Source organism: Haemorhous mexicanus, chromosome 1 (assembly GCF_027477595.1).
Source record: "Haemorhous mexicanus isolate bHaeMex1 chromosome 1, bHaeMex1.pri, whole genome shotgun sequence".
NCBI classification, from domain to species: Eukaryota; Metazoa; Chordata; class Aves; order Passeriformes; family Fringillidae; genus Haemorhous; species Haemorhous mexicanus.
In genome coordinates this window covers 145,169,480-145,196,367 of record NC_082341.1, presented here as the reverse complement: position 1 = coordinate 145,196,367, position 26,888 = coordinate 145,169,480, and the positions used below count along the sequence as shown (strand labels likewise).

Below are 26,888 nucleotides of genomic sequence, written 5' to 3'. Positions count from 1 at the left end.
GAGTTGTTAGGAAAATTCCAGCTGACTTCACCAAACTCTGAAACAAACTTCTATTGCAAATTTGGGATCAGGCCTTCCTGTTTGGCTGTAGGAAAGGTCTCAGATCACCTGCCATTCTTGCATGGGTGAGTTCAAAGCACTTAGGTACTTTTCTTGTATTTAGAGGTCTTTGGATATGAGCCAGAGTTGTTTGAAAATCCCATTAGTCTAGAGAGTAAGGACATTGTTTGAAATATTGCAGTGTTGATGTGTTTGTGTTCATTTTGGCAAATGCTGGCTTGTGTCCTTTCATTTTAAATGATAATGAGAAGGAGTTCAGACTTGAACAGACCTGTCTTGAGAATGAGTGTCTTGTCCATGCTCAGCAGTGCCTGTAACTGAGGCTGTCAGTGTATTCCTGGGCTCTGGGGTTGGATCAGTGCAAGGCTTGGATCAGGGAGGTCCCTGCTGTGGCTCCCACCAGGCCCGCGTGGCTCTGGCTGCTTGAACTGCACTGGTGCCAACCGCGCGCATCACTCCCTCGCTGCTCTCTGTTCACAGGAGCCAATATTGTGCCCTTTGGGGGATTTTCATCTCTGCATTGACTTTAATCCAGATCTGATAACAGCACAAGCCACCTTTGAGCCACCGCTGAGGTCAGAAAAAGAGAAAAACAAAACCAGGCAGGTTTTCATTAGCTTTTTTGAAATCCTAAACAACGTGCACATTATTTCCTGTTTAAAACTACAAAGTTTAGCAGCAAAGCACATCTCATCTCCATGTGGTATGGGAAGTGTTGCTGTCCCCTGCCTAGGCTGTCACTTACACCCACTCCTGCATCGCAATTTGCCTCCCATCAAATGAGCTCACACAAATATCAGCGTTGTTGCATATGCTGGGGTTTGCAGGATGTATTTCTGCATCCCTGCTGTTCATCTTGCAAAAACCCTTTCAGTCCCAGCTGTTATTTTCAGGAACTGACAAGTGGGTTTCTGTAAATTAATCAAATTTATTCTGAACATGGATGTAACCCTTCATCAAAAGACAATCAAAAGGCAAAAAATACGTAGCAGAACATATCGCAGCCTGTGTCAAATCTGGCTTGTCAGCACAGAGAGATTTTAAGGAAGAGGTAAAATAGCAAGAAAATTCTTTCTTGATTGCTCCTCCTGTGCTCAGTGTAAGAGGATAGTGTGGGTCTGGGATTTGGGAGGAGGTGTTGGAAAAGGGGGTTAAACAAACCACTTAGTGTAAACATAAACTTGCTAACTTCACAGTGGTCTCTGAAAAGACATATTTTGGATATTTGCTGCAGTGGAGTCTGCTGGCAGTTTATAACTTGTTTACTAAACAGGGAATGTAATTGAAATGTCCCTTTTGAGGTAAGAAAAATATAAGACAGCTTCTCAGAATAGACCAAGGCCTCTAATTTAATTAACTGTAAGCCTCACAGATTAAAAGTATTTCTTCATCCATTCCTGACAGCCTGAAGTGGATAAATAACCGAAATTCAAAGAAAAACCATTTGAAAAGGAGACCTGGCAGATGAAAGAGCAAAGGTCCTAATAGTTGGTCGAAAGATTTATCTCCACTGAGATCCCCACTGTCTTTATGGCAACTAATTATATGTGAAAACTGTTAAAGGTTTGGAAGCTGTGACACCCACTGGAGGAGGGAGGGGTCCCCATTACTTCAGGCACAACAAGCTGGCTCCTTTGAAACACTGCTGTGTGCCAGGGGAGTTACTCCTTAAGGGTACATTGTGAGCAGTAGCCAGAGAAGCAGCAGGAGCAGCCATACAGGTAGTGTTGAGCTTGTGTCACCACTTGCAGTCAGTCCTTGACACCACAGATCTGGTCCCAAAGCAAAGCCTGGCAGTGCAAAGGCACCAAAAGGCAGCCAGAGCTCAGGCATGTCCTGGGTGCGTGGGGTCTGGCGTGTCCCAGCCCTGAATCCTGTGTCCTGCACTGGAGGGTGGTTGTGCAGCCAAGGGCTGATGGCCAAGGCTAGCTATTGGTGTAGCTACTGGAACTCAGCAGCTTCTCTTGCACACCTTTTGTCTGCCCCCACATTCCCATCTGTTCCCACTGTGTGTGCCTTCCCAGCAGAGACTGCAGTGTCCGTGTGGGAACACAACTCTTAACCTGGCTCTGCAGGGGAAGTCTGTGTCTGAGCAAGTTGTGAACACAGGTCTCCTCTGGTGTCATCCCAAGCCCAGACATCCTGTTATCAGGCATTAAAAAAAAAATTAGATTTCATCCCTGCAGCACATCAAATATTTTCTGAATTTGGAAAGGTCAACCAAAGAAGTGCATGCGGGAAAAAGTGGTGTTTCCATGTAATGGGGTGAGTAAATGAGGAGCAAAGAGGTTTGGAGTAGCAAAAACTATTCTTCACAGCACTTATTTTCTTAGAAGATGTTCTCCCTTTTCAGGTTTGTGCTTAAAGACTTTGATCTAGGACACAAAAAAAAAAACCCACCAGTTTGCTTCTGGTATAAACATTTACAGCTTCATTGACTCGAGGTGGAATTTCACCAGGGAATATAAGTGGTGACCCCAGTGACACATAGAGGGAACACTGGTACCTGTTGCTTGGAGGTACTTGAGCAGTGGCCAGAACACCAGGAAAATATTTGCTGATTCATTTTGCTGTGGAGTACTTAATTTTCTGTAGTTCATCTAGAGTTGATCTAACAATTTTGACTTTGAAAAAGGGTTGAGTTCGAAAAGTTTTTTAGAGTGGATGGTGATTTTATTTGTCTGCAACAGATCGATGCACTTTGAATTGTACATGTGCGAGTGGAAACTGGAGCGAAGAAACTGTAGGGCAAGTGCCAGAATTCTGCAAAATTCTGGCTAAGGAGATAGGCCTAATCATTATCTAAAACTATGCCTCTAAAATGTATCTCAAATTATATTTAAATTTACTCTTACACAGGCATTTCATGTTATCTTTATGGTATGTCAGATACTAAAACCTTTAAAACTTGAATAAATCCTTCACTTAGCTTCCTATAAGCAGCATGTTTTTTGCTTTTGTTTTGTAATTTGCTATTACACCAATGCTTGGTATGATACTTGTAGATCTGGATTAATTTCCCAGGCTGACTTGTGATGAATGTGCCCTGTAGGCTTTTCAGCCTGTCTTCCTCCTTTGTAAAATTTGCTATTACCATTTACAGGACAGCATGTTCTCTTTGACACCCTCCAGAACTGCCAACTGCCTGTTGAACAGCATGGCATCAGCTGTTACAGCCTGATCCAAACCCTACAAAATAAGGGAACAGTGATGCAATTCAAGGTTTTTAAGGAAACGCTGTATCTTTTATTAGATCAGCTGTTACAGTTGGGAAAAAACAGACAGGCTTTCAGGCACACAAATCTTTCTTCAGGTCTGAAATAGCAGCAGTGTTGCTTACACCAGCATTCCTCATCAGTGAGGCAGCTAATGGTCCCAGTAAGGTTTAAAAACTGTGTATAGAAGTGTGTGCATTGCATGGCTCTGCTCACTGGGGAGGGCTTCAGAGCAGAACACAGGCAAACATCATTTGCCTCCTCACCTCTTCCCAGTGCACACCCTACAAACCAGGGGTGTGTCCTACAAGGAGAGGTAGTGCAAGGTCACTTGCTCTTGAGAAAAATCTTCAATACCTTACGGCCAAGCCACATCTTCTCCAGAGTCACCCTGCTGTTGGGAAGGACTGAGGCAATGCTGTGGGCTTCACAGTGCAGGTCTTTAACTTCAGGATTCATGCTGGAGATTCTGTCTCCTAATATTTACAGCTGTCCTGCAAAGAGTTGTGGGACCAGCTGGCAAAATCAGTTTTATTCTCTTTCTTGTAATTCCTTTACAGGGAACAGTGTTTCCCAAAGTTTCTGAAGTCACCGTTGACTGATTGAACATGTGATTGAATATGCTACACAGGCAGGATGGCTCTGCAGAAAAGCTGTGAACAGCTTCCCATAGTCTTTATATTGCTTGTGGTCACAGAGATTTCATATTTATCTTCCTTTTTCTTTTCTGGAAATCTTCAAAAGTATGTACTAAAGTCTTTCTAGTTAAAGAACACAGGTGAGGTGGTCTAAAATTAAACATTAACATTAACATTTACTGAACGTTAACATTACCTGTGACACTCATTTCTGTATTGCCACGCTAGGAACTGGGGTGTGAACTGTAGTTAATAGCTGTGGTATTAAGAAGCTGAGGATGCTTTTTGCTGATGTGAATATTTTTATGGAATGTGGACTGTGAGAACTCTGGATTTTGCATTCTTTCCCGAGTGTAGTAACAGGTGTGTTAATTTTGTGGCTTCTCTATTCGGCCCTATTCAAAAATGAACAGTTGTGTTTCAAGAAACTGTCACCACAAGAAAATTGTAAATAAGTATTATTGCTTCTGTAGAAATTGAAAGGATAAACTGTTTATGACTTCCAAGAGACATGAAAAACCAATGAGCAAGTAATGCTGTAAACAGGAATATGATTATTGGAAAAGTTTAGTTCAGAGGAAGAAATACATATTAAAAATCTTAGTTTAAGATCTCATTTTGGGCATTGTGTTCTGATGTAAAGGTGTGTTACATTGCTCTTGAAAGCCCTTAAAAGTTTAGAAATTTGTGGGAGCCTATCTTTGTATAAAATACAAGTGTGTCAAATGTGGTTCTGAATTATCATACCTGGGTGTGTGTTTCCCAGCCTGGCCAAACTTTGATCCCTTTTGTGTTTCTCCACCCAACAATGTGCCCAGTGACACATGCCCATGGCAACAGGCTGGCATCAACCACAGAACAGCACAGACAGCTGCTTCTTTATCCCAGAAGAGATTTTAGTGGAGGAGTCATAAAGACAAGCAGATTCTCTGATGAATTTCAGACTTTCTTTAATTCCTTTTAGTAGCCAGCCAAGATGTTTGTGTTTGAAAGCCTGGCTGTGAGTGTTACTGTGGACCAGTGTTTCTTTATGTGCACCAAAAGGAAAATGATTCGTTTGTCCATGAAAGAGCTTCATTCTTACTTGAAATAAAAGTCCCAACTATTTTAAGACACTTCTATGCTGCCAGAGTAGAAGAAGTAAAAACCAGGATCCATACTTGGTCCCTATAACAATAATTGTCTTGCCATGTGGACATCAGACATCTAACCTGCAAAATATAATTTCACATCTGCATTCTGCAGCCAGTAAAAGGCTCTGATGCTCTGGTCTTTGGACATCTTTGACAAAAAGCTCTGAAATGTGAAGGCAGATCCATTACCAATGCTTGAAATGAACCCCACATTTAGGTTGGATCTCTTTATAAAGGCATTTCTAAAACTGGAAGAATAGTATGAAGGAAGGAGAAGCAAAAAAAAAAAAAAAAATTAACTCCTCAGGAAAAAAGCATCTACTCCCAAACCACTAGTTTTTGTTATCTGTCAGTCTTCTTTAATAGTGATGATGTTGCAGCTTTTTTAAACAGAAACAGCAGCAGCAGTGTCCAGGACTCAGGTTAATGTGCCAGCTACACATCAATGGTGCACATTATAAATATACATTTAAGGTCTTTTCATGCATACCACAGCTAACTAACAGCCAGCTCCACCTCAGTGTTCTTCCAATACTGCATTTATGGAGTAGCCTGTAGTAAAGGAAGGCTGGAAATGGCAATGCTAATGGAAGCAGCAGATGACTTTGCACATTATTCCATTTCTGATTATAAATTCAGGTGGGAGATGTCTAAAGCCAGGGAAGTAAAACTCTCATGTGTTCATTTTCTCACCCAGAACTCGACGTGTTTGTCTCATCTGGCTTTGCATGCTGGTTGCTTTGTCTCTTGTTTCACTGAGACTTTGCTCTTTTCCAGGTGCCAGGAGACAACGAGAAGCACTGGAAGCCAGTGTTAGTGGTTTTGACAGAGAAAGACCTCTTAATATATGAGAGCATGCCACGGATAAAGGAAGCCTGGTTCAGCCCTGTGCATACCTATCCCCTGCTTGCCACCAGGTACCTTTGCTTTTTAATCATGACAGCCTTCAGGAGCAGAGGGAACAGCTGAGTCAGCCAGGAGCAGGTATAGCTGATACACAGCTGTAGTCACACTTGAAATGTTGTGGTTGGAGAAGCAGGTTCTTCTTCAGTGGGTTGATGTGCCAAACTTAACTCCTCTCTTCTCCTCCATTTCAAGTTCTGGCTATAGATGACAGCCAGAAACTCACTGGGATTTTGGATGTGGCAATAGCTTGGATACAGGGGCAGGAGTTATGAAAAAGCTGAGAGCTCAATCTCCTGAGATTCCTATCTCAGTGTGCAGACCTGTGAGCTAGGCAGGAACACCCCACCTTCCAGCTGCTCCTCCAGGCTGAAAAAAATGAACTTGTTGTCCTGAGTTGAATGTTCTGGTGTGGCAGTTCTGCACCACCAGTCTGGGACTTTTGGAGGGTTCCACATGTGATGGAAACACTTTCAGCACAGCTTCTGTTCCTGCTCTAGCAAATGAATTCCTGGCTCTTTTTAGCTTAAAATGGTAAGCTTGGAAGACACATTCTTGAATCTAGGTTAGCAATAAGCATTTGCATTATTTTGAAGGTATCCATTGACACTAATTCAGAGAGAGCTTTCCCATGGTTGCCTTTATGCACTGGAAACTGTCTGTGCTTCTTGATGTGAATCTTAATCATGTTTCTCTGCCAGTATGGTCAAAAGGCTTGAGAAAGAGCTGTTGTTCCTTGTTTCAGCCTTGCTACAGGCCTCTATTGTACCATTTTCAATGAGTTCTCATTCAGAAGGACTGGTTGCCTTGGCCAAAAGCAGTGGGGCTCTTACTGCACTCTCATTAGTTAATTTTTGTTCTCTGTGTCTCCCCAAATGAACTGACGCTTTGCTGCTAAGTCATTATGTTAAAAAATGAAAATTGAACTCACTGATTTACACTGATGGTGTGTTCCATCAGTGGGAATCCTCCTTCTGACTCCCCCTTTGTTACCCTAACATGGGTGAGAGACACCAGCTTTGCAGCTGGCTGCCTGCTGCATGGTGTAGTGCCGGATACAATTGACAATTCTAGGTGACAAGTCCCAGTGAAAGCTGGGTAAAGTATTGCAGCCTGTGTCCAGCTGTGTCACTACACCTTAGAGATTCAGAAGCAGTAGCACCCCAGCAGAAGGTGATGCATTTCCTCCCCTTCTTTTTAGGGTTTCATTTCATGAGCTCAAATCCTCCCTAAAGTGACTGGGTATCTTGTAGTGCACCCTGCCCCTTCCTGGCCACACGTTGTCATGTGTAAAGACAACTCCTTGCTGAGTGTCACCAGCTCCCATTATCAGTGAGACCAATTTTCTGCATCAAATAATGCAGTAAGTCCACATCTTGGTCCCTGTTTCTTGATTATTTTTTCTCAAGAGGTCACACTGGATAGCAGACAGCCTTGCCTTGGGTGGGGATGGTCATCTCCTTGTCTGATGGGATGCTTTCCTGAGTGGAAAAACATTGGCCTTCATGCTGAAAGGGAATGAGAAGTTGCAGTGCACATGTGTCAGGCTGCTGAAGGGTCTTTACAGACTGGGAAGAAAGAGAGCCAGGATGGTCTGTAAGAAAGCCAGGGTGCAGTTCAGAAAGGACAGGTGCCAAGTTCAGTGTTGGGGAATAATCACCTCTGCTGTTTTGGGGTGGAATATCAGCAACAAAGTAGTTGCTCTGCCAGGAAGCACTTGAGCACTGTGATAAAATTGCTTCAATCTAAGTTGTTGTGTTTTTGAGAGGGGAAAATGAAGACAATCATCTTAGGTTATAGCAGAAGTGCTGCATTTTGGGCAGATGTAGTAATCATAACTACAGAGAAGGAGTAAAGCCTCGGGTGATACTCCACGTTCATGAGAGGCATTGCACTTCCAAAAAGATGCCAGTTACCTGTGGAAGGTCTAGAAGAAAACAATGCAAATATATAACATAGAAACACTATCAGGAGGGGAATACTTAAGAAACCTTAGTAGCTTAATCTAGAGAAGTCCACAGAAAACATGTGAGTAGTTTTCAGATATGAAGATAAGACACAAGAAGGACAGGAGAGTATCTTTTCTAGATCCCTCCTGAACACAGCAGGACATAGTTGACTGCACTTGTGCCAGGGAATTGATGAGGTACTGGTTTAGATTGTCTGGGAAAGGTGTATGATCCTCATTGCTGGGGACGTTGAAGGATGGGTGACACACAGCACAGTTAGCCCTGCTCTGTGAAGGGGGATCTGCTGGGTGACCTCCTGACAACCATTCCAGCCCTATTTCTGTGATTTCTTACTACTATCACTGAATGTAAGACCCAGATAAAAAGACAGCAGCTATACAGAATTTGGCATTCACAATGGAGTCACGATGTGATAAATATACATATACACATATACAGCAGATTCCATAAATGGACAGATTCCCTAAATCATTACACCTCCTGTTTTGGCTGATTTTGATTAAAACTCTGCAGGGTCCCGCTTTTATGATCTGCCACACTGAGTACAGTTATAGCAAAAAAACAGAGCAGGTTTTCTGTTGGTATTGACTGCCGTGTTCATTCTCGGTCAGTGACTCCCCTCCTCGTGACAAGTTTTTTAATCCCCTCTGTGCATTGATCAGTGCAATTTAGAACTTTTCACCTGGAAAGTTTGCAGAGCACATGTTGTAATCTTAGCTGCTCCCATCTTTCAGATTTTTATGAGTCCTTGGGAAAACATTTTTGCTTAGCTAATGCATATTTGAAAAGCTGCTGAAACTGGAAAACTTCAGTGCCAGATACTGTACAGAGTCATGCTTAATCTACCCAAGACATAATGAGCAGAGAAAATTGGAAAATGGTAGAAGGATTACAATCTTCTCACAGTCCTTTACCAGCAAAATTTCTACATGCCCTTCTTGCTTGTTGATAAGTTTGCCTACAACCTATGGATGCCATTAAGGCCTAAAAATATTTTCCAGTCAGTCTTTTCTAGCTTTGCACGGAATATAAATAATAGCTCAAATAAAACTGAGATCAGATTTAAGTTGTTCCTTTAAATCTCTGCGCAGGGAGGCGCACAGCAGCTGGCACACAGCCCTGACTCCAAGGACCTTTTTGTCATAATCTCTGTTTCAGTGTTTCCTTATGCCTGAATAACAGTGCCTCCCTCTAGCATGGGAATAGGGCTTAAGTAATTACATCTTATATGTTTGCAATCAAATTCTTTTATCTATCATAGCCAGATATGAAAGTAAAGGGGGAAAAAAAAAGCAGCCCATGTTGGGTTCTGATTAAAGATCAGGTAAGAAGCTTTTGTGTACAGCTGAGGTCTGTAACCAGAAAGTATTAAAGCAGTTTGATAGCTAATGACATAGAAAAAAATGGGGAAGGAGTTTGGGCACTGATTACTCATCTGGGCAGGTGGGTGGAGGGACAGGCAGAGAGCACTGGGTGCCCTGAGAGCCCCAAGAAGTGTATGGGGCGCTGTGCAAGTTCCCTGCTGGTCTTCCCAAGGCAGTGAGGCGGGCTCTGGGTGCCTCATCTGCCACGCAGATGAATTGAGAGAAGGCGCACAGGTTTCCAAGGAGCACAGCCATTCCAGGGCAGGTTTCAAATGCTAAGTCAGGGTGCCACAGGAAAGGTCAGATGGCAGTGGTGTTCTAACCACAGTGTTGAAGCACTTGTACATGGTTTCTTCTGAGCCTAATCTCAAGTGAGCAGCTGAAGGCTTCCTTTGAATGCCAGTGCTGGTTTCACTGTCCTTTCTGCAGAGACCAGTTGATCTGGCTGTTGCAGTAAATTGCTGAAACTCTTCCCATAGCATTAGGATGAGGCGCAGGTCCCAGTGCTTCTCACCCTGCACCGGCACCCCCTGTTAGAACACATCCGTCTTGCTATCACACGTTCGCAAAGCATAAGGTTAAAGAGGTCCCCGAAATACAGAGAGAGAAGGGAGAAATGAGAGAAGATGAGAAGTGCCTCCCTCCCTGGCCGCGGAGCGTGCCCGGGGTTGGTTTTCAGCCGCGGCGCTCCGTGAGGGGCTCCCGGCCGTGCCCGGCCTTCTCCTGCCCTCTCGCGGCGCTGCCTCTGCCGGGAGCAGCCCTCGGCGCTCGGGGCTCGGGGCTCGGGCTCCGGGGCTCGGGCTCCGGGGCTCACAGATTCCCCGAGACCTCCACAGAGCACAGGAACCTTCCAGGGCTTGGGTGAATATTACCAGAGCCGGGCCTGGGGTGCTTCTTCAGCTCTGGGGGGCAGCACATGCCACACACACTCACACTCACTCACACACACACACTCACACTCACTCACACACACACACACTCACACTCTCACACACACACTCACTCTCACACACACACACCACACACACACACACTCACACACTCTCACACACCTCACACACACACACACTCACACCACACACACACACACACTCACACACACACCACACACACACTCACACACATTCACACACACACACCACACACTCACACACACACACACACACACTCACACACACACACACACACACACCACACACACACATACACACACACACACTCAACACTCACACACACACACACACACACACTCACACACACTCACACACACTCACACACACACACCACACACTCACACACACACACACTCACACACACACACAAACACACACACCACACACACACATACACACACACACACTCAACACTCACACACACTCACACACACACACACTCACACACACTCACACTCACACACACACCACACACACACACACACACACTCACACACACTCACACACATACACTCACACACACACACACACCACACACACACCACACACACTCACACACACACACACCACACACACACACACACACACACCACACACACACTCACACTCTCACACACACACACACACACCACACACACCACACACACTCACTCACACACCACACACACACACACTCACACACACACACACACCACACACACTCACACACACACACACACCACACACACACACACACACACACACACCACACACACACTCACACACACTCACACACACACACCACACACACCCCCCCTCCCCTGCAGTCACGGTGGTGGGAGGCAGGAGCGAGGGGAAGCTTTCTGTGAGGTTTCTAAGGCTATTTTTTCCTTTTAAGGTATCTCTGTGGTCTTTAGGATAAAATACACTCTATGTAAATGAAATGGCCCACATTAATGCAACTTTATTAAAGCATCCTTTGACCTGTACCCAAATACATGAGTACTGACAGCTGGTACATAAATACTATCAAATGTCCTCCTGCATGTTTGCCTAGTTCATGTTTAAGTGCATGACTTTGCAAAGCATCATCTGGAGTTGCTTGATGGAAAAGCATTTTTAAATAGTGAGACGGGATTTTTAATAATGAGGAGATAATAAGAAAAGGCAGGCAAGAATCAGTGTTCATGTTGGACGTGTTCACATACGTTAATTTGTAAAGTACATCTTCATTCTCTCCATATGCTGAAAAACCTACAATACAGTACTATGGATACAGCATGAAGGTGTGGGGGAGTGGGTGGCGGTGCTGTGTGTTTTGGAAGGAAATCAGACACTGGAACCATCTGTTTGTTATGTATTCAGTAACATAAGTAATAGAAAATGATCTTTAGTACAGCTGATGAGCACTGCATAAAGGAGATGGCTCAGGAAAAAGGTGGAATAGTTTCATTTCTAATGACAAACTTGATGTGATTTTCCAGGCTGCTTTTCCACAGCCCAGTAGCCGAAGGCAGCAGGAGAGCAGTGCCTGTGCCTGTGTCTGGGTGACCACCCAGGGACAGACAGCAGCAGATGTCACTGGAGATTTCAGCTCCCTGATTCCTGCCTTAATTATCAAGATGTAGCTTTCCCTCAGAGTTTGCACTCTCTCACACCAAGTGAAAGGGAATTAAAGTTTTTGGGCTCTTTGTTTGCCACTCAGTCCCCGACTGCAAAATCTGCCCATAGTACAGATAGGAAGCCCTGAGTATCAAAGCTGAGAGGGGCATTAACTCAGCTTTTCCAGAGGGGAAATAGCCCTTCTTGTCCTGCCCAGATACAGGGCAGGGCATCTCTAACCAGGATATTCTGTGTCTTGCTTCCCAGGAGCTCTTGGGACCACAAAATCAAGGGTGATGCTCAAAATCAAAATAAAGTTTCCATGCACTTGAGCATGAACAAATCTTGCAAACCTTCTTGTGGGGTATGAAAGACGTGGTGCATCTGTTTGCCACAATGTGCATCCCAAATGTCAGCACAGACTGTCAGGGAATTGGGGGAAATTTTAGATGCCCTGTGGCTGGTGTTTCAATAACTGAAAAGCTAAAGCTGTGCTTTTTCTTTCCTTTCTGCTTTTTTCTTTTCTACTAAAACATGCCTGTTTGGTGGCATACCCGTACAGTGTCAGCTGGCTACAGTGTCAGCTAACAGGTGACTGTTCTTGCTGATGCCAAACAATAATTTGAGGGTAAATTAGTATTGAGTAGATTAGTTTAATCTAACATTTTCTCCTTTAGCACAAGGGTTCTACTACCATGCCACATACTTTATAGATTGCTATGAAGTATATTGTTTGTCTATAGAAAGAAAAACAGAAGGCACAAGACAGAAATAAGCTTTTCAGACAAATTTCATTTTGTGATTGCCTCTGAGGGTTGGTTTCTGAATATCAAAGAGTGATGAGTTCCTCTGGATTATTCTTTTCAGATGTATCAGTGTTGTGTCCCTGAGTGAATCCTGTGTTGACTGTACATACTTTTAGAGGGGAAAAAAACAACAAAAAAGGGCAAATTTAAGGAAGAATTAATTTTTATGAGGTATTGATTTTCTCACTCAAAAATATTCCCTGCTATTTTTGTTTGCCCAGATGAACAAACCTTTCCTGGCCACAGGAGATCAGCTGTTGATGCTGGGCAAAAAAATGTTAATTGCAGACAAATGTGAGAGAATTTCAGATTACAAGTAGCTGCAACATTTTGCATTTTATAAGTTCCTTATGGGAAAAGTAAGTACAAGACAGTACTTTGGCACCTACATATTTTACAGAGCTTCATACTTTATTCAGCAGTATTTATCATTGAATTTGATGGCAGATGTTTAAGCTTTAGAGCGAATGCAGCTTCACCGTGGAAGTTGGATTCAGCTGCCTCATCCGAGCCAGCACTCATATCTGTGGACCAGATTCCATCACCACAGACCAGGCAGGGATTTCTCTCAGTTCCTCATCCAAAGGGATGTTTTGTACAATTCATTAAGTAATTTTGGGACATCCATGTCATTACCTGTGTGTCCAGCTGCTTCTGTGCTCACTGCCTTGGACCTTCACTCTTCTGAGAGAATATGGAGGAGATGTGAATTCTCATGCTCCCAACCACGTGTATGAGGAATGTGCAGAACCTGTGCTTAGGTGGGGTTTTTGGTGCAGTGCACTGTTAGAATTTCATGATGTGTTTTCAAATCCAATTGCAGGTTGGTTCATTCTGGCCCAGGAAAAGGCTCACCAAAGTCAGGGGTGGATTTGTCTTTTGCAACCCGTACCGGTACAAGACAAGGGATTGAAACTCACCTGTTCAGGACTGAGACCAGTCGAGACCTCTCACTGTGGACGAGGAGTGTAGTGCAGGGCTGCCACAATTCTGCAGAGCTCATCACAGAAATCACCACATGTGAGTAACACCTGCAGTGCTGCCATTTCCACACCTCCACACCCTTCCTGTGACACTTGTGGCAGTTCAAGTTCCTTCTGCTAGAGGCGATTTACTTAAAAAGTGTGCATGTTTAGGATTCCACTTGTTCAAAATACTGTTAGGTTCTGAGCCAGTCCCAGCTGCTGTGGTACCTGTGTCCAGTGACACACTCATTGTCATGCTGACTTTTGGGTTTGTTTTCAGCACGTTGTTTCAGAAACAACTTTGTAGCCAGCCACGTAGGCCTGCATGTCACAGAGGAATGATTGTCAGATGTTTGTCCAAAAACCCACAGAAAAGAGCATTTTTCTGAGATTCAGGAAACTCCTGCGAGCCTAGCAGGAGTTTCTCCTGCAGAGGGAGGAGACAGAAGAGGACTGGCGCATTCACAAGAATCAATTGGGCATTTATTGACCCAGCTCTACACAATAGAGAAGAGGTAAAAAACACAAACCAGTCTAATAAACACATTTTGATGGGTAGTAATTTCCTTCCCTGAACATCAGGGTGTCACTTCTCAGCACTTCTGTACATGCAAAATCAATTGGAATATAAACACTTGGCTGCAGATGCTCTGGAGTGATGCCCTGTTTGGCCAGGTAGCTGCCAGCCTGGCGTGGCTCTGGGGTTGAGGCTGGGCCTTGGGTGCCCCCAGGCTTTGCAGTCCTTCCCCTGCTAGTACTACAATTGGCAGGGTTGTTAATGTTGAATTTTATCTCCACTCATTTCCTGAAAATGTGAGAGCAAGAGCCAAAGCACAAATCCAGCCATGTCAAAGGGCAGTTCTTGTTTCTCAAAGCTCAGGTAGAGCCACGTGGCTGCTTGTCAGCTGCTGGGCCCCTGCCCCCACAGGGAGCTCAGGATGCTCTGTGAGGGCCTCTGATGTGCAAACCAGCCAGAGAGCTCAGGGGGAACCAGCAAAAGAGCAGGTCCATCTCCTCAGCACCGTGACATAGATGCCATTCTTTCCAAAAGAGGAAGGGCATCAGCCCCTTCTTTTATCACAGTGCTTTTATGCTACTGCCAAGGATCCTTCTTGGTAGAATTGCTCCAAGAAGGTGATGGAATAGTGAATTTGGGATGTGAACTCCAAAACTCTTTATTCTTTAATTTGGATCATGGCCTCTGTTTCAGAGCTGATGGGAAGATGCAGACTTTCTGCTGCAGTAGCTGTTATATACAATTATCTGGGCCCTTTTTCAATTACCATGACATTAATGAGGACTCAGGAGTGTTTTCATCTTTGTCAAAATACTTTAGGGAAACCCTTTACAGCTCCCAATTTTCTCATGCATTGTGTGCTGTGTTTATTGATTCTAGCTGTGTCTGTCAGATGCAAGAAGAATAGTTGTGACTTTGTCAAGGTTTGGAAGGAGGAAACACCAATCTGAGCCTTCTTAACCTTCAGTACACTGGTTTTTGTCAGCCTGTAGATGTATGGTGGAACATGAAGAACTGCTTTTAAGAATGTCAGAGATTAAATTTTGATTTCTTCTCCAGCTTGCACATACAAAAGCCAGGAGTGCCGCTTGACCATCCATTATGAACATGGATTCTCTCTTACAACCGAACCACAAGATGGTGCCTTCTCCAAGACAATTGCACAATTTCCCTATGAAAAACTGAAAATGTCCTCAGATGATGGAATAAGGATGCTTTATTTAGACTTTGGAGAAAAAGATGGAGAAATTGTAAGTACTACGTTTAGCAAAGGGATGCATGTTACCATTTCTTTGGTTGTCCTACAGGCTATGGGGGTGGAGAAGCACTAGTGGAAGTTGGACTAGATGAGCACTGTAGGCCCCTTCCAACTGAAATACTTTATTCCATTCTGTTCCATTCTAACAGTTGGCGAGTGCCAGGTTCCAGTACCAGTATATAGACACTGTGTTTTGTAGCACAGCACGATGATCAGGCTTTAAAAGGAGATGAACTAAAAAGACAGTTAAAATTGTAAAACCATACAGAGATTAAAGATTTGTCATATTTTACTACAAACTGTACCTCTAAATAGCCAGATGTTAAAATTTTTGTATGTATCCATTTCACTTTTTTAAATTATTGAGGGTGAAAGAACTTAAGAATGAGACCTTATTAATTCCAATGTACACATAGGGACTTCATGTTATGACAACAAGCTATGTTTTAGGTGTTTTTGAACATGTAGTTGCTGAAAAAAAAAAGCTACAGATGTTGTGCAAACTGTCTGCATACGCCTCTAAGCTGTCACAATGCCTAAAAATAAGGTGCATATTCCAATGAGCAGTTTAAATCCATTAATTATGAATGTAAACATAGTTTTTCCTCCCAGATTTTTTCAGCAGTTCCTAAACATGGTGGTACTTAATTCTACACATCATCTTTGTTAACATATACTCTGCAAACTGCTTAATGTCAGGCTTTGAAGGGAATTTCTTACTAGCTGTCAATAATGTTGATTCATGACTGCTGGAAAGGTGTTAGAAATGAGTATTTGAGATTGCTTAAAAAATCACCAGCAAGGGTATCAGCAAAAACCAGATTTAATATTTAGTGGCAGCATGACAGAGTTTGTTGGCAAGATTCAGTTTACTGCCAACAGGACAATTAAGGCACACCAAGGAAACAAAGCAGCAACAAAACCAAGCAATCAAAATCAAGGCAATCAAAACAGAAATGAACTGAGAACCATCTAGGGGGCTTGTGTGTGTGTTAAGGTGTGCATATCAAAAGGATAGTGAAGGCAAGGATAAAAAGGAACATGGTCTAAAAACTTAAGAGCACTCAAACTTTAGAGTACTTTAACTTAACTTATACCTTAAACCTAACAATTTCACAAAAGAACAACACTTAACTTATACCAACTCAACAATTTAACAGAGGAATAGCAGCATTAAACCCAGCTTACGACTTCAAAGTTGAACTTAGCAACTCAATAGAAGAACAACATTCAGCAGCCTTTAACTTGGCTTACAACTTATGACTTAACCTTACTTAGTGAGATATCGAAGGTTCTTAAACATCTAAGAAAACAACATGTCTCCCAGATTTGCTAAAGTATATACACAGGTGCATGCACACAGACAGACAGAAACAGTGCAAGCAAGGTGCCTGTGAAAAATTCCCCTCAGTGGTCAGGGAAGTACTCACTTTGGATGCTTTTGCATCTCCCAGCAGGAAAAGGGTCAGGCCTTGAGGAGTGAGGGTACCAGCCCAGGACTTGTTGTTTGGTGATCCTCCAAGTACAGCAAACCTGAGAGTTTGCTGGCTCTGAGAGGCCCCACTCAGAGGGAGGTGCTGCTCACAGCCTGCTGCAGTTCAGGAGAGCTCAAAGGGTCTCATTTTGGACAGCTGTTTATAGGGTCACTAAAGAGTCTGCTTCAGTCATAACAGTGTTTCATCCTGGCTACAGTTTGGGTCAGCAGTTTATTTGAAAGTGTGAGAACAGGAATGTTGTGCCATCCAGACAAGGAAAAGAGTTTCCAAGGCTGTTCATAAGGAAAACAGGAACTCCTTAGACAGCAGTAGTTCCTGGGAGCAGACGGATGTTTCTGATGAGCTCAAGAAGGGATGAGCCCAGGTGCTGCTTTTCAAGGCCAAGGCCTAACGAGCATTTCTCAGATTGCAGTGCAGCCTGGAAAAAGGAGGAAACAGGGCAGAATGCACTCCCACAAAAGGCAAACATGGTTTGTTTTGATGTGATCCTGTTGTTGGTCCTCTGCACACTGACTAGCCTGTCATGCTTAGCAAGTGCATGGTGAGATCATCTGAACCATGACTATGGAAAACAAAGTCTAACTTCAGTCTCACTCCTGGTTGGGAGAACAGAGAAGCAGCTGTGCAGCAGTGGCTGAAGGTACTTCAGCTGCACCAACAGCAGATGCACTGGGCATCAAACAGAGCAGTCCTACCACCATCCCAGGCAGAAATGGCCAAAAAAAATGGGGTTAAGCCTCTTGAAAAAGTGCTTGCAGAATCTGACTCCATTTTCTGCTGCTCACCCAGATGATACAAAGCAGAGGCACCAGGATCTCACCTGCTTCCAAGATGCTTATTAGTTTTAGTAACCTAAATATTTGCAGCTGAATGCAAAGGAAAAACAATATGGTGTAGAGAAGAGCTGTTATTAATAGAAGCCTGTTCAAAATACCAGACAGCAGTTTGAGTACTCAGTAAATTATTTCTTGTTTGAGCTATAATTCTCAGCTTGATTTTTTTTTTCTGTACTTTCAGCAACTGGACCTTCATTCCTGTCCAAAACCAATTGTTTTCATCATTCATTCCTTCCTGTCAGCAAAGATCACGAGACTGGGCTTGGTGGCATAAGTGAGATCCATCGGTTTCTTCAAAGAAAGACAGGGTAACCACACTAATCTGAAGTACAGTCAACAGCAGCAACCTGTCCTAGCTGGCAGCAGACACCAGCCTGAGACTCAGCACTGGGCATTGGTCATTTCTGCAGTCCTCCGAGGCCCAGGTTTCATTTTAACCAGCTAAAGAGATGGCATGACAAGGAAGATGGGGGATTTCGTTGTAAATAATGGGATTTTAAAATCCCATATGAGACCGTGAAAGCGTGTAGTACCATACATGTAAATGTTTCAGAAGCATAAATTGTGCCTATTTCAATGTACTTGTCTATATAAAGTAAAGGGCTATGCAGACAAGCACTTGTTGGTTGTGATGCAAGCCAAGGTTGGTTGGGGAGAAATCCTCTAAAAATTGTCCCATCACCTGAAAGTAAAAGGTTCTTTCAGTTATAATCTGTGCACCTCTTACAGATTTTTCTTTTGGAGCACTGCCAGAACCTGTTGCATGAATACCCAGCAGAGCCTGCAAATACACACCTTTGAGTTGGACACTCTGAAGCAATCCAGCTGTGGGCAGCTAACAGCTGAAGGGCCCCCCAGAGGCACTTTCACATTAAGCAGTAACCACATGTCACCCACATTCCTAGTGATGGAGCCAAAGCAGGACCAGCCACAGGGATGGTACTGAGAGCCAGCTGTCAGGGGGGCACAGGCAGGAGGGTCCTTTGGTAATGAACACAGGATGCATTTTTATAGTGACTCCCCACAACAGCATAATGAGTTTCAGCTATCTGGGAGCCCCAGCTCAGGTAAAAGCTACCTGAATCCATTCTGAGGCATGATGATGCTCCTGCCAACTTATCTCCATGGCAGTTTTCCAGAAGAAAGCCATACTAAGATTCTGTCCTCCTACCCCTACTGAGTCCCCCCCCACCCTTTGCTCAGACAAGGCTGGTTGGGTGGTCTTCACAGAAAAACAAACAGAGGGAAGGAGGAAGACTTGATTTTATGAGTTTGTGAAAAATTTATTGAAGCAGTGAGAAACATACACCAGGGCAGGAACATGAGCTGCACTCCTTGACTTAGAACTGCTCCTGTGGGCATGACCTGGCAAGACCAGGTTTCTTGCTGGGGAAATACAAGACGTTCATCTCCATGCCCACACCTTACTGGTGACTGTTTTGCACCACAGCTTACTGTTGTGACTCAAAACGTGATTCACTGAGTTTCAGCCTTGTTCACAGCTACTTGAGCAGCAAAAAGCAGGCAGGAACTGACTTTCAGCACCACAGATGATACACACAGCTCACACCTAGAAATAATAAATTGGCATCACCTGATCTGGTGGGAATAGGAAGAAGCAAAACAGGGATGCCACTGATGTTGTTCTTCCTTTTTAAAAAGAGCAGGGGTAAGGTTTTGTCTGTTTTTTGAGTTTTGCCCTAAATTCACACTTTGAAGGACAGAAAGTAATATATTCAGTGTTTGTAGATGTTCAGTTTTCATATTACAACATTTCTTTTATTCCTGAGAAAGAACATAGATTTCAATTCAGCATCACTTGGCTGGCAAAGGAGAAAATTAAAATGACATTTTAGTTCCATGTTATTTTTGAGCTAAATTTGAGAGTTAAGCATAAGTCATGCTGTCTATTCAAAGCATAATAACATGGTGATTTCCATACGTATCTTAATCATCAAAACCAATTAAAATATTAGGATGATGAGCTGAATTCATAAATACAGAAAGTAATCACTGAAGAACAGCTCAGTGCCCCACTGGAGGAGCAGCCCCACTCCCAGGACCTCCCACCAGTCAAAGGCATGCCAGGGAGAGATCCACCCAGCTCTGCACTTTCATTTTACTGTCATGGTACTTGCACTTAAAAATTAATTCCTCATGTAAATTAACAAGGAGGTAACATGTTACTTAACTTACCAGTAATTTCCAGATGGACATTTCTCATTTAGTGACCACTGCCATTCACACAGCTTTCTGTGGCAGTTCCTTGGGCTTGGAAGCTTCTAGGAGAGCTCTGAGAAGCTGAGAGCAGTCGGTACGCAGGGGGACAGAACTCTGAGGAGGAGCTCATGTCACCTTACCAAGGAAACTCTTGTGTCAAGTCTTTAAAAACCAGTTCAGGACATTTTTATTGCTGTTCCAAAGTACAATTTAAAATTTTGGAGATAGGCTCCTATAAAAGTGCTGGGGGAGTAGGTTAAATACATATGTAAACTATACTGCACTATTTCCTTATTCCTTTTAACACTTACAAATCACTGGAATGTTATACCTAACATGTATGTGCATTGTAAATATTACAAACTCCTATATTAGTGCCAACAATTAAATTACACAAAATGTAATCTAAGGTGCTCAGTACTATATGAAGTCTAAGTGAATAACTAAGCAGTTTGTAAAGAAAATTCATATTATATATATTTATAGAAAAAAAATTATGATTACAGATGCTATTTCTTCATTTTCAGATTTTGGACTGATTCATATTTGGATGGGATAGACAAATGAAATATGAACCTACTCCACATTTATAAGAGTATAGTGAATATTTATATTTTAGAGGAAAAGAATATATTTAATAAAGTCATTTATTGGATTTTTGTGATGTGAGCTTAGTTTGTCTGGATACAAAGTATCTGGAAGACTGTCCTTTGGTTTTGGGCTGGCAGAAATACATTTAAACTTCACTGCTTCTTTTAAGAATTCTGTTACTAGAGGGAACTGTTAATTGCGTTGGTGGAATGACTTAAAAACTTAAAAAAAAAAAAAAAAACCTGAAATCCCACGGGGACATTTCAGGGCAGGTCATTCAGACATCTCTGCTGAAGTTCCAAGGCTTCCTCTGTCATTTATACTGGACTAGGTGGTAACAGAAGACTTACAAAAAATGAAGAAAAAGCAGAAATTTCGGATCAAGCTTCTGCATTCAAGGACTGAGGCCAACATGTGCCTTTTTTCTCTTATGAATGGTTACGGGAAAACAGATTTTTTTTCTCGTTTGATTTAATTCTTAACTTAGTGGCCCAAATAGAAAAGCTAACTGTGGGAATTTAGGCCTTTTCTTTCAGTCTGACCCAAGCTATGACAGAACAGCCTCATGGAAAGCCTAAAAAGGGATATTCCAGATTTTCACTCTTTTCACAAAATAATTACTATAAATAGAATGGTCTTATCAGAAAGTTTGTATAGCAGCTTAACCATGAGAAAGACTGGGATACACATTGGAGCAAAAATGATATTGATAAAATGTGATGTAAAGTGTTTGTTAAAAAAATAAAGCTGATCTGATTGTGTTCAGGGAATCATACTGGTGTTTCTACTAGTCCTGCCCTTCAAATGGAACCAGCTTCTCTCTTAAGGTACTTTGGAAATCAGAACAAGACTCTTGACATGCTACCATGCAAATCACCACCACAAACACCATTAGAATTGATCCTTTACAAGTAACAAAGCAAGTGTTTTCCTTCTGCAGAATGTTAGAATTTCTTCCTCCCACAGGACATGGCAGCACACTCCATGCAGCTCTTTGCATTGGGAAGCTCAGCTGATTTCAAGGGGATATTGATCTGATTTCCACCTGAGAGCATTCTCAGTGTCCTCTTACCCATGCTTAAAAGTTAATTGGAGCTTCTTTGGTTTCAGTGGAAGCAGAATCAGAGCCTAAAGAAATTATGTGCTTCAGATCATTACACTACCATTGATTTCTAAATTTATCTTATTTTCCATAAAAGTCAAACTGGCAGATTGATAACTAGCTATTTACTGAATCTATTTACTATATAGAGAGACCATTAATACAGTATGTATTACATATTTTTATATATATACATACACACTATATTATGGACACTTTTGAATTCAGTGGTGACTTCAATTTTAAAGAGCAGATATTAATAATATGCTTGCAAAATTTTGAGAAACTCAGCCTGCTTGCTTAAAGTGAACCCCCAGACTAACCAGGGCAAAATTTTTATTTAAATGAATGAGGGGAAAAACATCTTAAACATTTAAAAGAGATGATAACCTCCTGTTGAACATCATCACCTGCTTTTCCCACATAGGATTAGCTATTCATTTTTTTTCCTTCATCAGAATTTCCGTGCTTGTGTAAATAATTAGAGGCATTAGGAAACAAACTCAGAAAACAAATTCCAAGAGAGAACTGTGAACTGGGACAAAGAAATTTGTGGATTTGGACAAGTGTTGGTACCCAAGCTAAATTCTGTGGTAGCCCAGTGATACTCATCATGTAATTAAAATTAATTGCTGTAATATTACAAGTAATCATATCACCAAGTAATTGCAACCACATCAGTGCTGTCTTACACCAATCCTGTAGGGAATATAAGCACATAACATGGATGGATAATGTGCCTTTACATATAATACATAATGCTATGTTAAGTTACGTGTTTAGGATGGATGGATTATGGGTAAACCAGCACTGTGTACTGGTGAATATGATTTATATCCTGATTTGCAAAAACATGAAAGCAAGCACCCAAAATATGCATAAGGCAGACTGGATTTGGGGTTCAACAGCCACAAATAAGAAAATAGTTTGAAGTTCAGAGGCAAAGGCTGATGTTACATTCTGCATCACCTAAGTTACAGCATATCAGCTAAGCTGCAGGAACTCTCGGTGTGGGGTTTTGGAACTATGACAGATGTAAAATAATTTGGTTTAGTGCTGTTGCAGTGGACCAGATCAAATTACTATGCCTACGTTTTATAGGTTAAGAGCATGGACAGGGACAGTTATCAGAGCTCAAATGGGGCACAGTGTTATTAAGCCACAATAATAAACCAGCTACCACTTGTCCTAAAAAGCCACCAACACAAAGAGCAAATGAGACATGGGTAGCAGTGGATTAGTTCTGCACTGGGAATTGTGCAGAAAACCAATACATCAAAATGTTTATGCTTCCCTAACTGCTTTCCTGCTGATTATTTCAGCCCAGTCTTTGAGTCTACAGAATTAATTAAACCAATAACCATTGGGTTCTACTTGAAGTACAGGAAAAGCAGTTCAAAGTATTAATTGCTTTCCTGAAGGTATCTTCTTTGCTCATGGCAGCTAGCCTCAAAGATTTATGAAATGCAGAGCTTCTGTACTTTTACTTATCAATTTATGTATTATTATTAACTACGAAGTTTTTCTAATTACAAATACAGAAACTTCCCAAAATTAAGTAGAAAATACAACTTTCAGTGGCTTGCTTTAGTATTCAGACAAAAGTATCAGCATTTAGGCTGAAGAGATAAGGCTACAGCTTACAGCTTTCCTTTTTCTGGAAGTAGAGACTTTCCTGATTCACTTGAAGATGTTAAGAAAGGTTAATGTCTTGATTACTCTCTTGTTTTTATATTGAATACAAAGAAATGTGAGCCATACACAGTAATCATTACATTGGAGCAATTTTGTGCATGCACTTATTAAATGATTATTTAAATAACTCTCTTCATTTCATTTCTATTTCACCAAATCACTAAAACTGGGATGCTGTGGATGTGTGGCATTCTGCAGACATATGTAATCCACCTTAAAAGTGGATTTTTTTGTTTGTCCTGGGCTTAGATGCACACAGTACTCACTAGAGCCCACTGCCACAGCAGAACAACTTCAGAGCTGTCCTGTTGCAGCTCAGTTAAACCAAGTACATACACACCCACCCAGGAAAGGTCTTGTAGAGTTCAGGACAATGGTAAACTTGGGAACAAAGGAACAGAACAGTTTAACTCAAGATCCTGTTAGACATGAAAAACCTCCTCAGGGCTCAGCTTTACACCAAATAGAATTAAGCAAAGAATAATGTCACAAAACCAGGAAGGCTCTTTAGAGAAAGCATAGATTTTACAGTATTAAGTCCAACCTCCACATGGTTTAGTTCGATTATTTTTTCACAACATTACATTTCATTTATATTTGTATTGCTTAATCTATTTTCCTACTGGGATAACATAACAAACAATAGCCTGCATCTCTATCAGTTTTAATCCTGTTAGTTTATATGATAAATGGGAAATCCTTAATACAGAAAGCTTAGTAGGAACTCCTCATCTCAACAAAATACTAACTTGAATAATTACATTAGTCCCAGCCAGGTACATGCCAGGGATTAAACAAACAGAGGCCAAATTTAGTATTTTACTGTGTTTGCAACACAGCTAGAAACTCTTTTTTTCCTTACATTTCAGCATAGCACACCAGCTCTTCTCCAGCTCTCATCATCCTCATTACCACTATTGCTTTGATTTTCTCCTCTTCCAGGAAAAGAAATCTCAGACCTCTCCTAAGATATTTTTCTAAGGAGTGTTACAAAGAGCATGCAGGAAATTATACTGAAAATTCAGCTCGTAAGATGAAGAAACTTTCTTTAATGGGACCCTGCACCAAGTTTCAAGCCATGCTTTTTTTCTTCCTTATATTACAACACAGAGGTAATTATGGTTCAAATTCTGACTGTGTTTGTTTTCACCTGCAGAATAGGAACTATTCTTAATTAGTATATAAACTGTCAATGGCTGATGCTGTAAACAGCTGTTTGTAAGAGCAAGCTGAAGTAGAATCGAGATTTTCACACAAGAAGGTAAAACAAGATAGTAGTTATTAAAATTAAATATGGGGGGGTTTTATTAATATAAAAACCAAATACACTGGTTGAAAAATATACAAAGCTTTATAAATCAAGTCAAGCTATATTCCTTTTAACAAACATAATAAATACACATATAAAATACAACCTCTTTTCATTTGAATTTAAAAAAAAGAAAATTAAAAACTTTCAGCATAAAAAGTTTCCAACCTTGCTCCAGTGCTTGAAGAATGAGTCTTTATAACTCCACTGACCAAAGTCCTCCCAGTGTGCAGATCTGCGTGTGCATTGGGCAGCATAATGCTTCTCATGTCAGAAGTGCTCTGTCTCCACAGCTCCTGGGAAGGTGTGAATAGAATCCACACAGTGCCTCTACTTGCTAGTCTTCTCCAAAACCCATTCAATCACCTGGGCAAATAAATGAGAAAGCAAACAATTTACATACCTCCTGGTTTTGAAAGCAAATTAAGAACATCTCTCAGATGTTATCAATTCTTTCCTTAGTCCTTTGTCACCATCTGTGTAGTATTTATTAAACTGGACTTAAAAGCAAACTACTCAGGAGAAGAAAGTATTGCTAATAATCTGAGAGGAAACAGCATTACCATAGAATTGTATTTAATCTTACAGAATGCTTTGTCTTAAGGAAAAGGCATTTTTAGAATCCCTGAATTTAAATACTTCACCCCATTCTCTCCATATACCAGCAAGAAGGTGCACATAATGCCAAACAGCTCATGCTTCCAGCAGTAAAAGTTCCCAATGCCAGAGAAGAAAGAATGAAGGATAGTTTGTGCACTGCTGTATTTACCACCATTATCACTGCTGCTTTTCAAACAGGGCAGTTGTTCAGACCACTGACTAAATACTCTCTAAAACAGAGACTTAAGCAGTTTAGGAGAATTTTAATGCCTTTTGTCAACAGCAAATATACAAAAAATTACCAATTTTCTGCCCAAAGATGGAGGTGAGAAGCAGTGTATCAGCATAATAGCCCAGCTCAACCACAAACATCACAACCCATATAGATTTTGAAACCTTATCATCCATACAAAGCAATCCACAAAGGAATACAGCACAGAACACAGCAAATACTGCTCTCATAGAGTAAGTTCTCTGGGGATCTAGCAGCTTTCTTGAGAGTGTGTTCTGTTACTTACCTTACTACCTTAAATTCTTCCATTTAATTTATGATTATGCACTGTAATTCTTCATGAGACTTTTTTCCTTTCCCCCCCCGCCCCAAATCATGGAGTCACTTCAGTGTATATCTCAGAACTTAGTACCAGAGTTACTTAATTTCTGGAGGAATATTTACTTCTGTCATTTGCTTTGTGCTGCTGTGCATGCAAGTCCCACATTATGCACAAATAACCCCACCTGATATCCCTTGTGCTTACAGTTACTCACAAGCCTAAAATTACTCATTTTCATTGCTTCTTTTAAAAAATTTATTTCCTTTCATAGACCTGCTTATTACTTCCTAACCTTTGAAATGTTATTTCCTTCAACACAAGAAAAGAACAACTGCCTAATGATCCTAATTAAAGAAAAATATCATCTCTCTTGCTTTTTTTTTTTTTTCCTGTTCATTTGTTTCAGTGATGTAGAAACATTTATTGTCTTCATTTCCATTTCTCACTGTGGCACACCATCTTGGCAGCTGTAACTAAAATACCATCCAAAACCTGGAAATTTTGCCTTGAAACTACTGCCTGAGAGAGAGTTTGTGTGAGATCAGAGTGAAACGAGACGCACATGCACCTCTTCATCTCTTAAAGCTGTGCACTACACCATCCTGTGGCTATGTACAGCAACAAATAAACACATGGTCTTACCTGTTTAGCATTGTTATTTGCTGTTTTCTTCATTTCATCAAGAAGTCCTCTAGAAGTTTTTAGGTCCTAAATATGAAACAAAAAGCCACAGAAGTCAGCATACAGTCATTCTAATTTGGGTTATATGAGCTCTGATAACCAGGACAGTGTTACACTTTTATCCCCTTGTTCAGAACAAAAGAATAATTACTTGCCTTTGCTTTTTTAATAAAAAAAAAAGGAAAATAATTTAAATCTATTCCAGTGGGTTGCAGGTTTCCTTACAGCAGTCAAAACCTAGTACTCAATTATGATTGAGATTTCCTAAATTTCTGCATATTTCTGCACAATTTCCAGAATTTTTTTTTCAATTATATTCAAAGTTCTCACAGTCTTGACTGATATCCTGTTTCTATATAGACATGGAAATCAGCTGTGAGATTACCCTGTAATACAGAGTTCTGGCAAAGAACAGAGAAGCAGACATCAGAAAAGAAAACC

At 41.6% G+C, this 26,888-nt stretch overlaps 2 protein-coding genes across 3 annotated transcripts in view; one reads left to right on the top strand and one right to left on the bottom strand.

Annotated features, from left to right (window-relative positions):
* The window catches only part of SNTB1 (syntrophin beta 1), a 113,852-nt gene extending 92,573 nt beyond the window's left edge, over positions 1 to 21,279 (top strand). The window contains exons 4-7 of the mRNA XM_059866112.1: positions 5,824 to 5,963; positions 13,447 to 13,643; positions 15,165 to 15,355; positions 17,877 to 21,279. Of these exons, the coding sequence (XP_059722095.1) occupies positions 5,824 to 5,963; positions 13,447 to 13,643; positions 15,165 to 15,355; positions 17,877 to 17,969 (621 nt within the window). The 3' untranslated portion in view covers positions 17,970 to 21,279. The remainder of the gene's footprint in view (positions 1 to 5,823; positions 5,964 to 13,446; positions 13,644 to 15,164; positions 15,356 to 17,876) is intronic.
* MTBP (MDM2 binding protein) overlaps positions 20,079 to 26,888 on the bottom strand; it is a 33,396-nt gene continuing 26,586 nt past the window's right edge. For both annotated transcript variants that reach the window (XM_059866090.1, XM_059866098.1), the window contains exons 21-22: positions 26,409 to 26,474; positions 20,079 to 24,978 (exon numbers count right to left, since the gene is read on the bottom strand). In XM_059866090.1, coding sequence (XP_059722073.1) covers positions 24,943 to 24,978; positions 26,409 to 26,474 — 102 coding nt within the window. In that variant the 3' untranslated portion in view covers positions 20,079 to 24,942. The remainder of the gene's footprint in view (positions 24,979 to 26,408; positions 26,475 to 26,888) is intronic.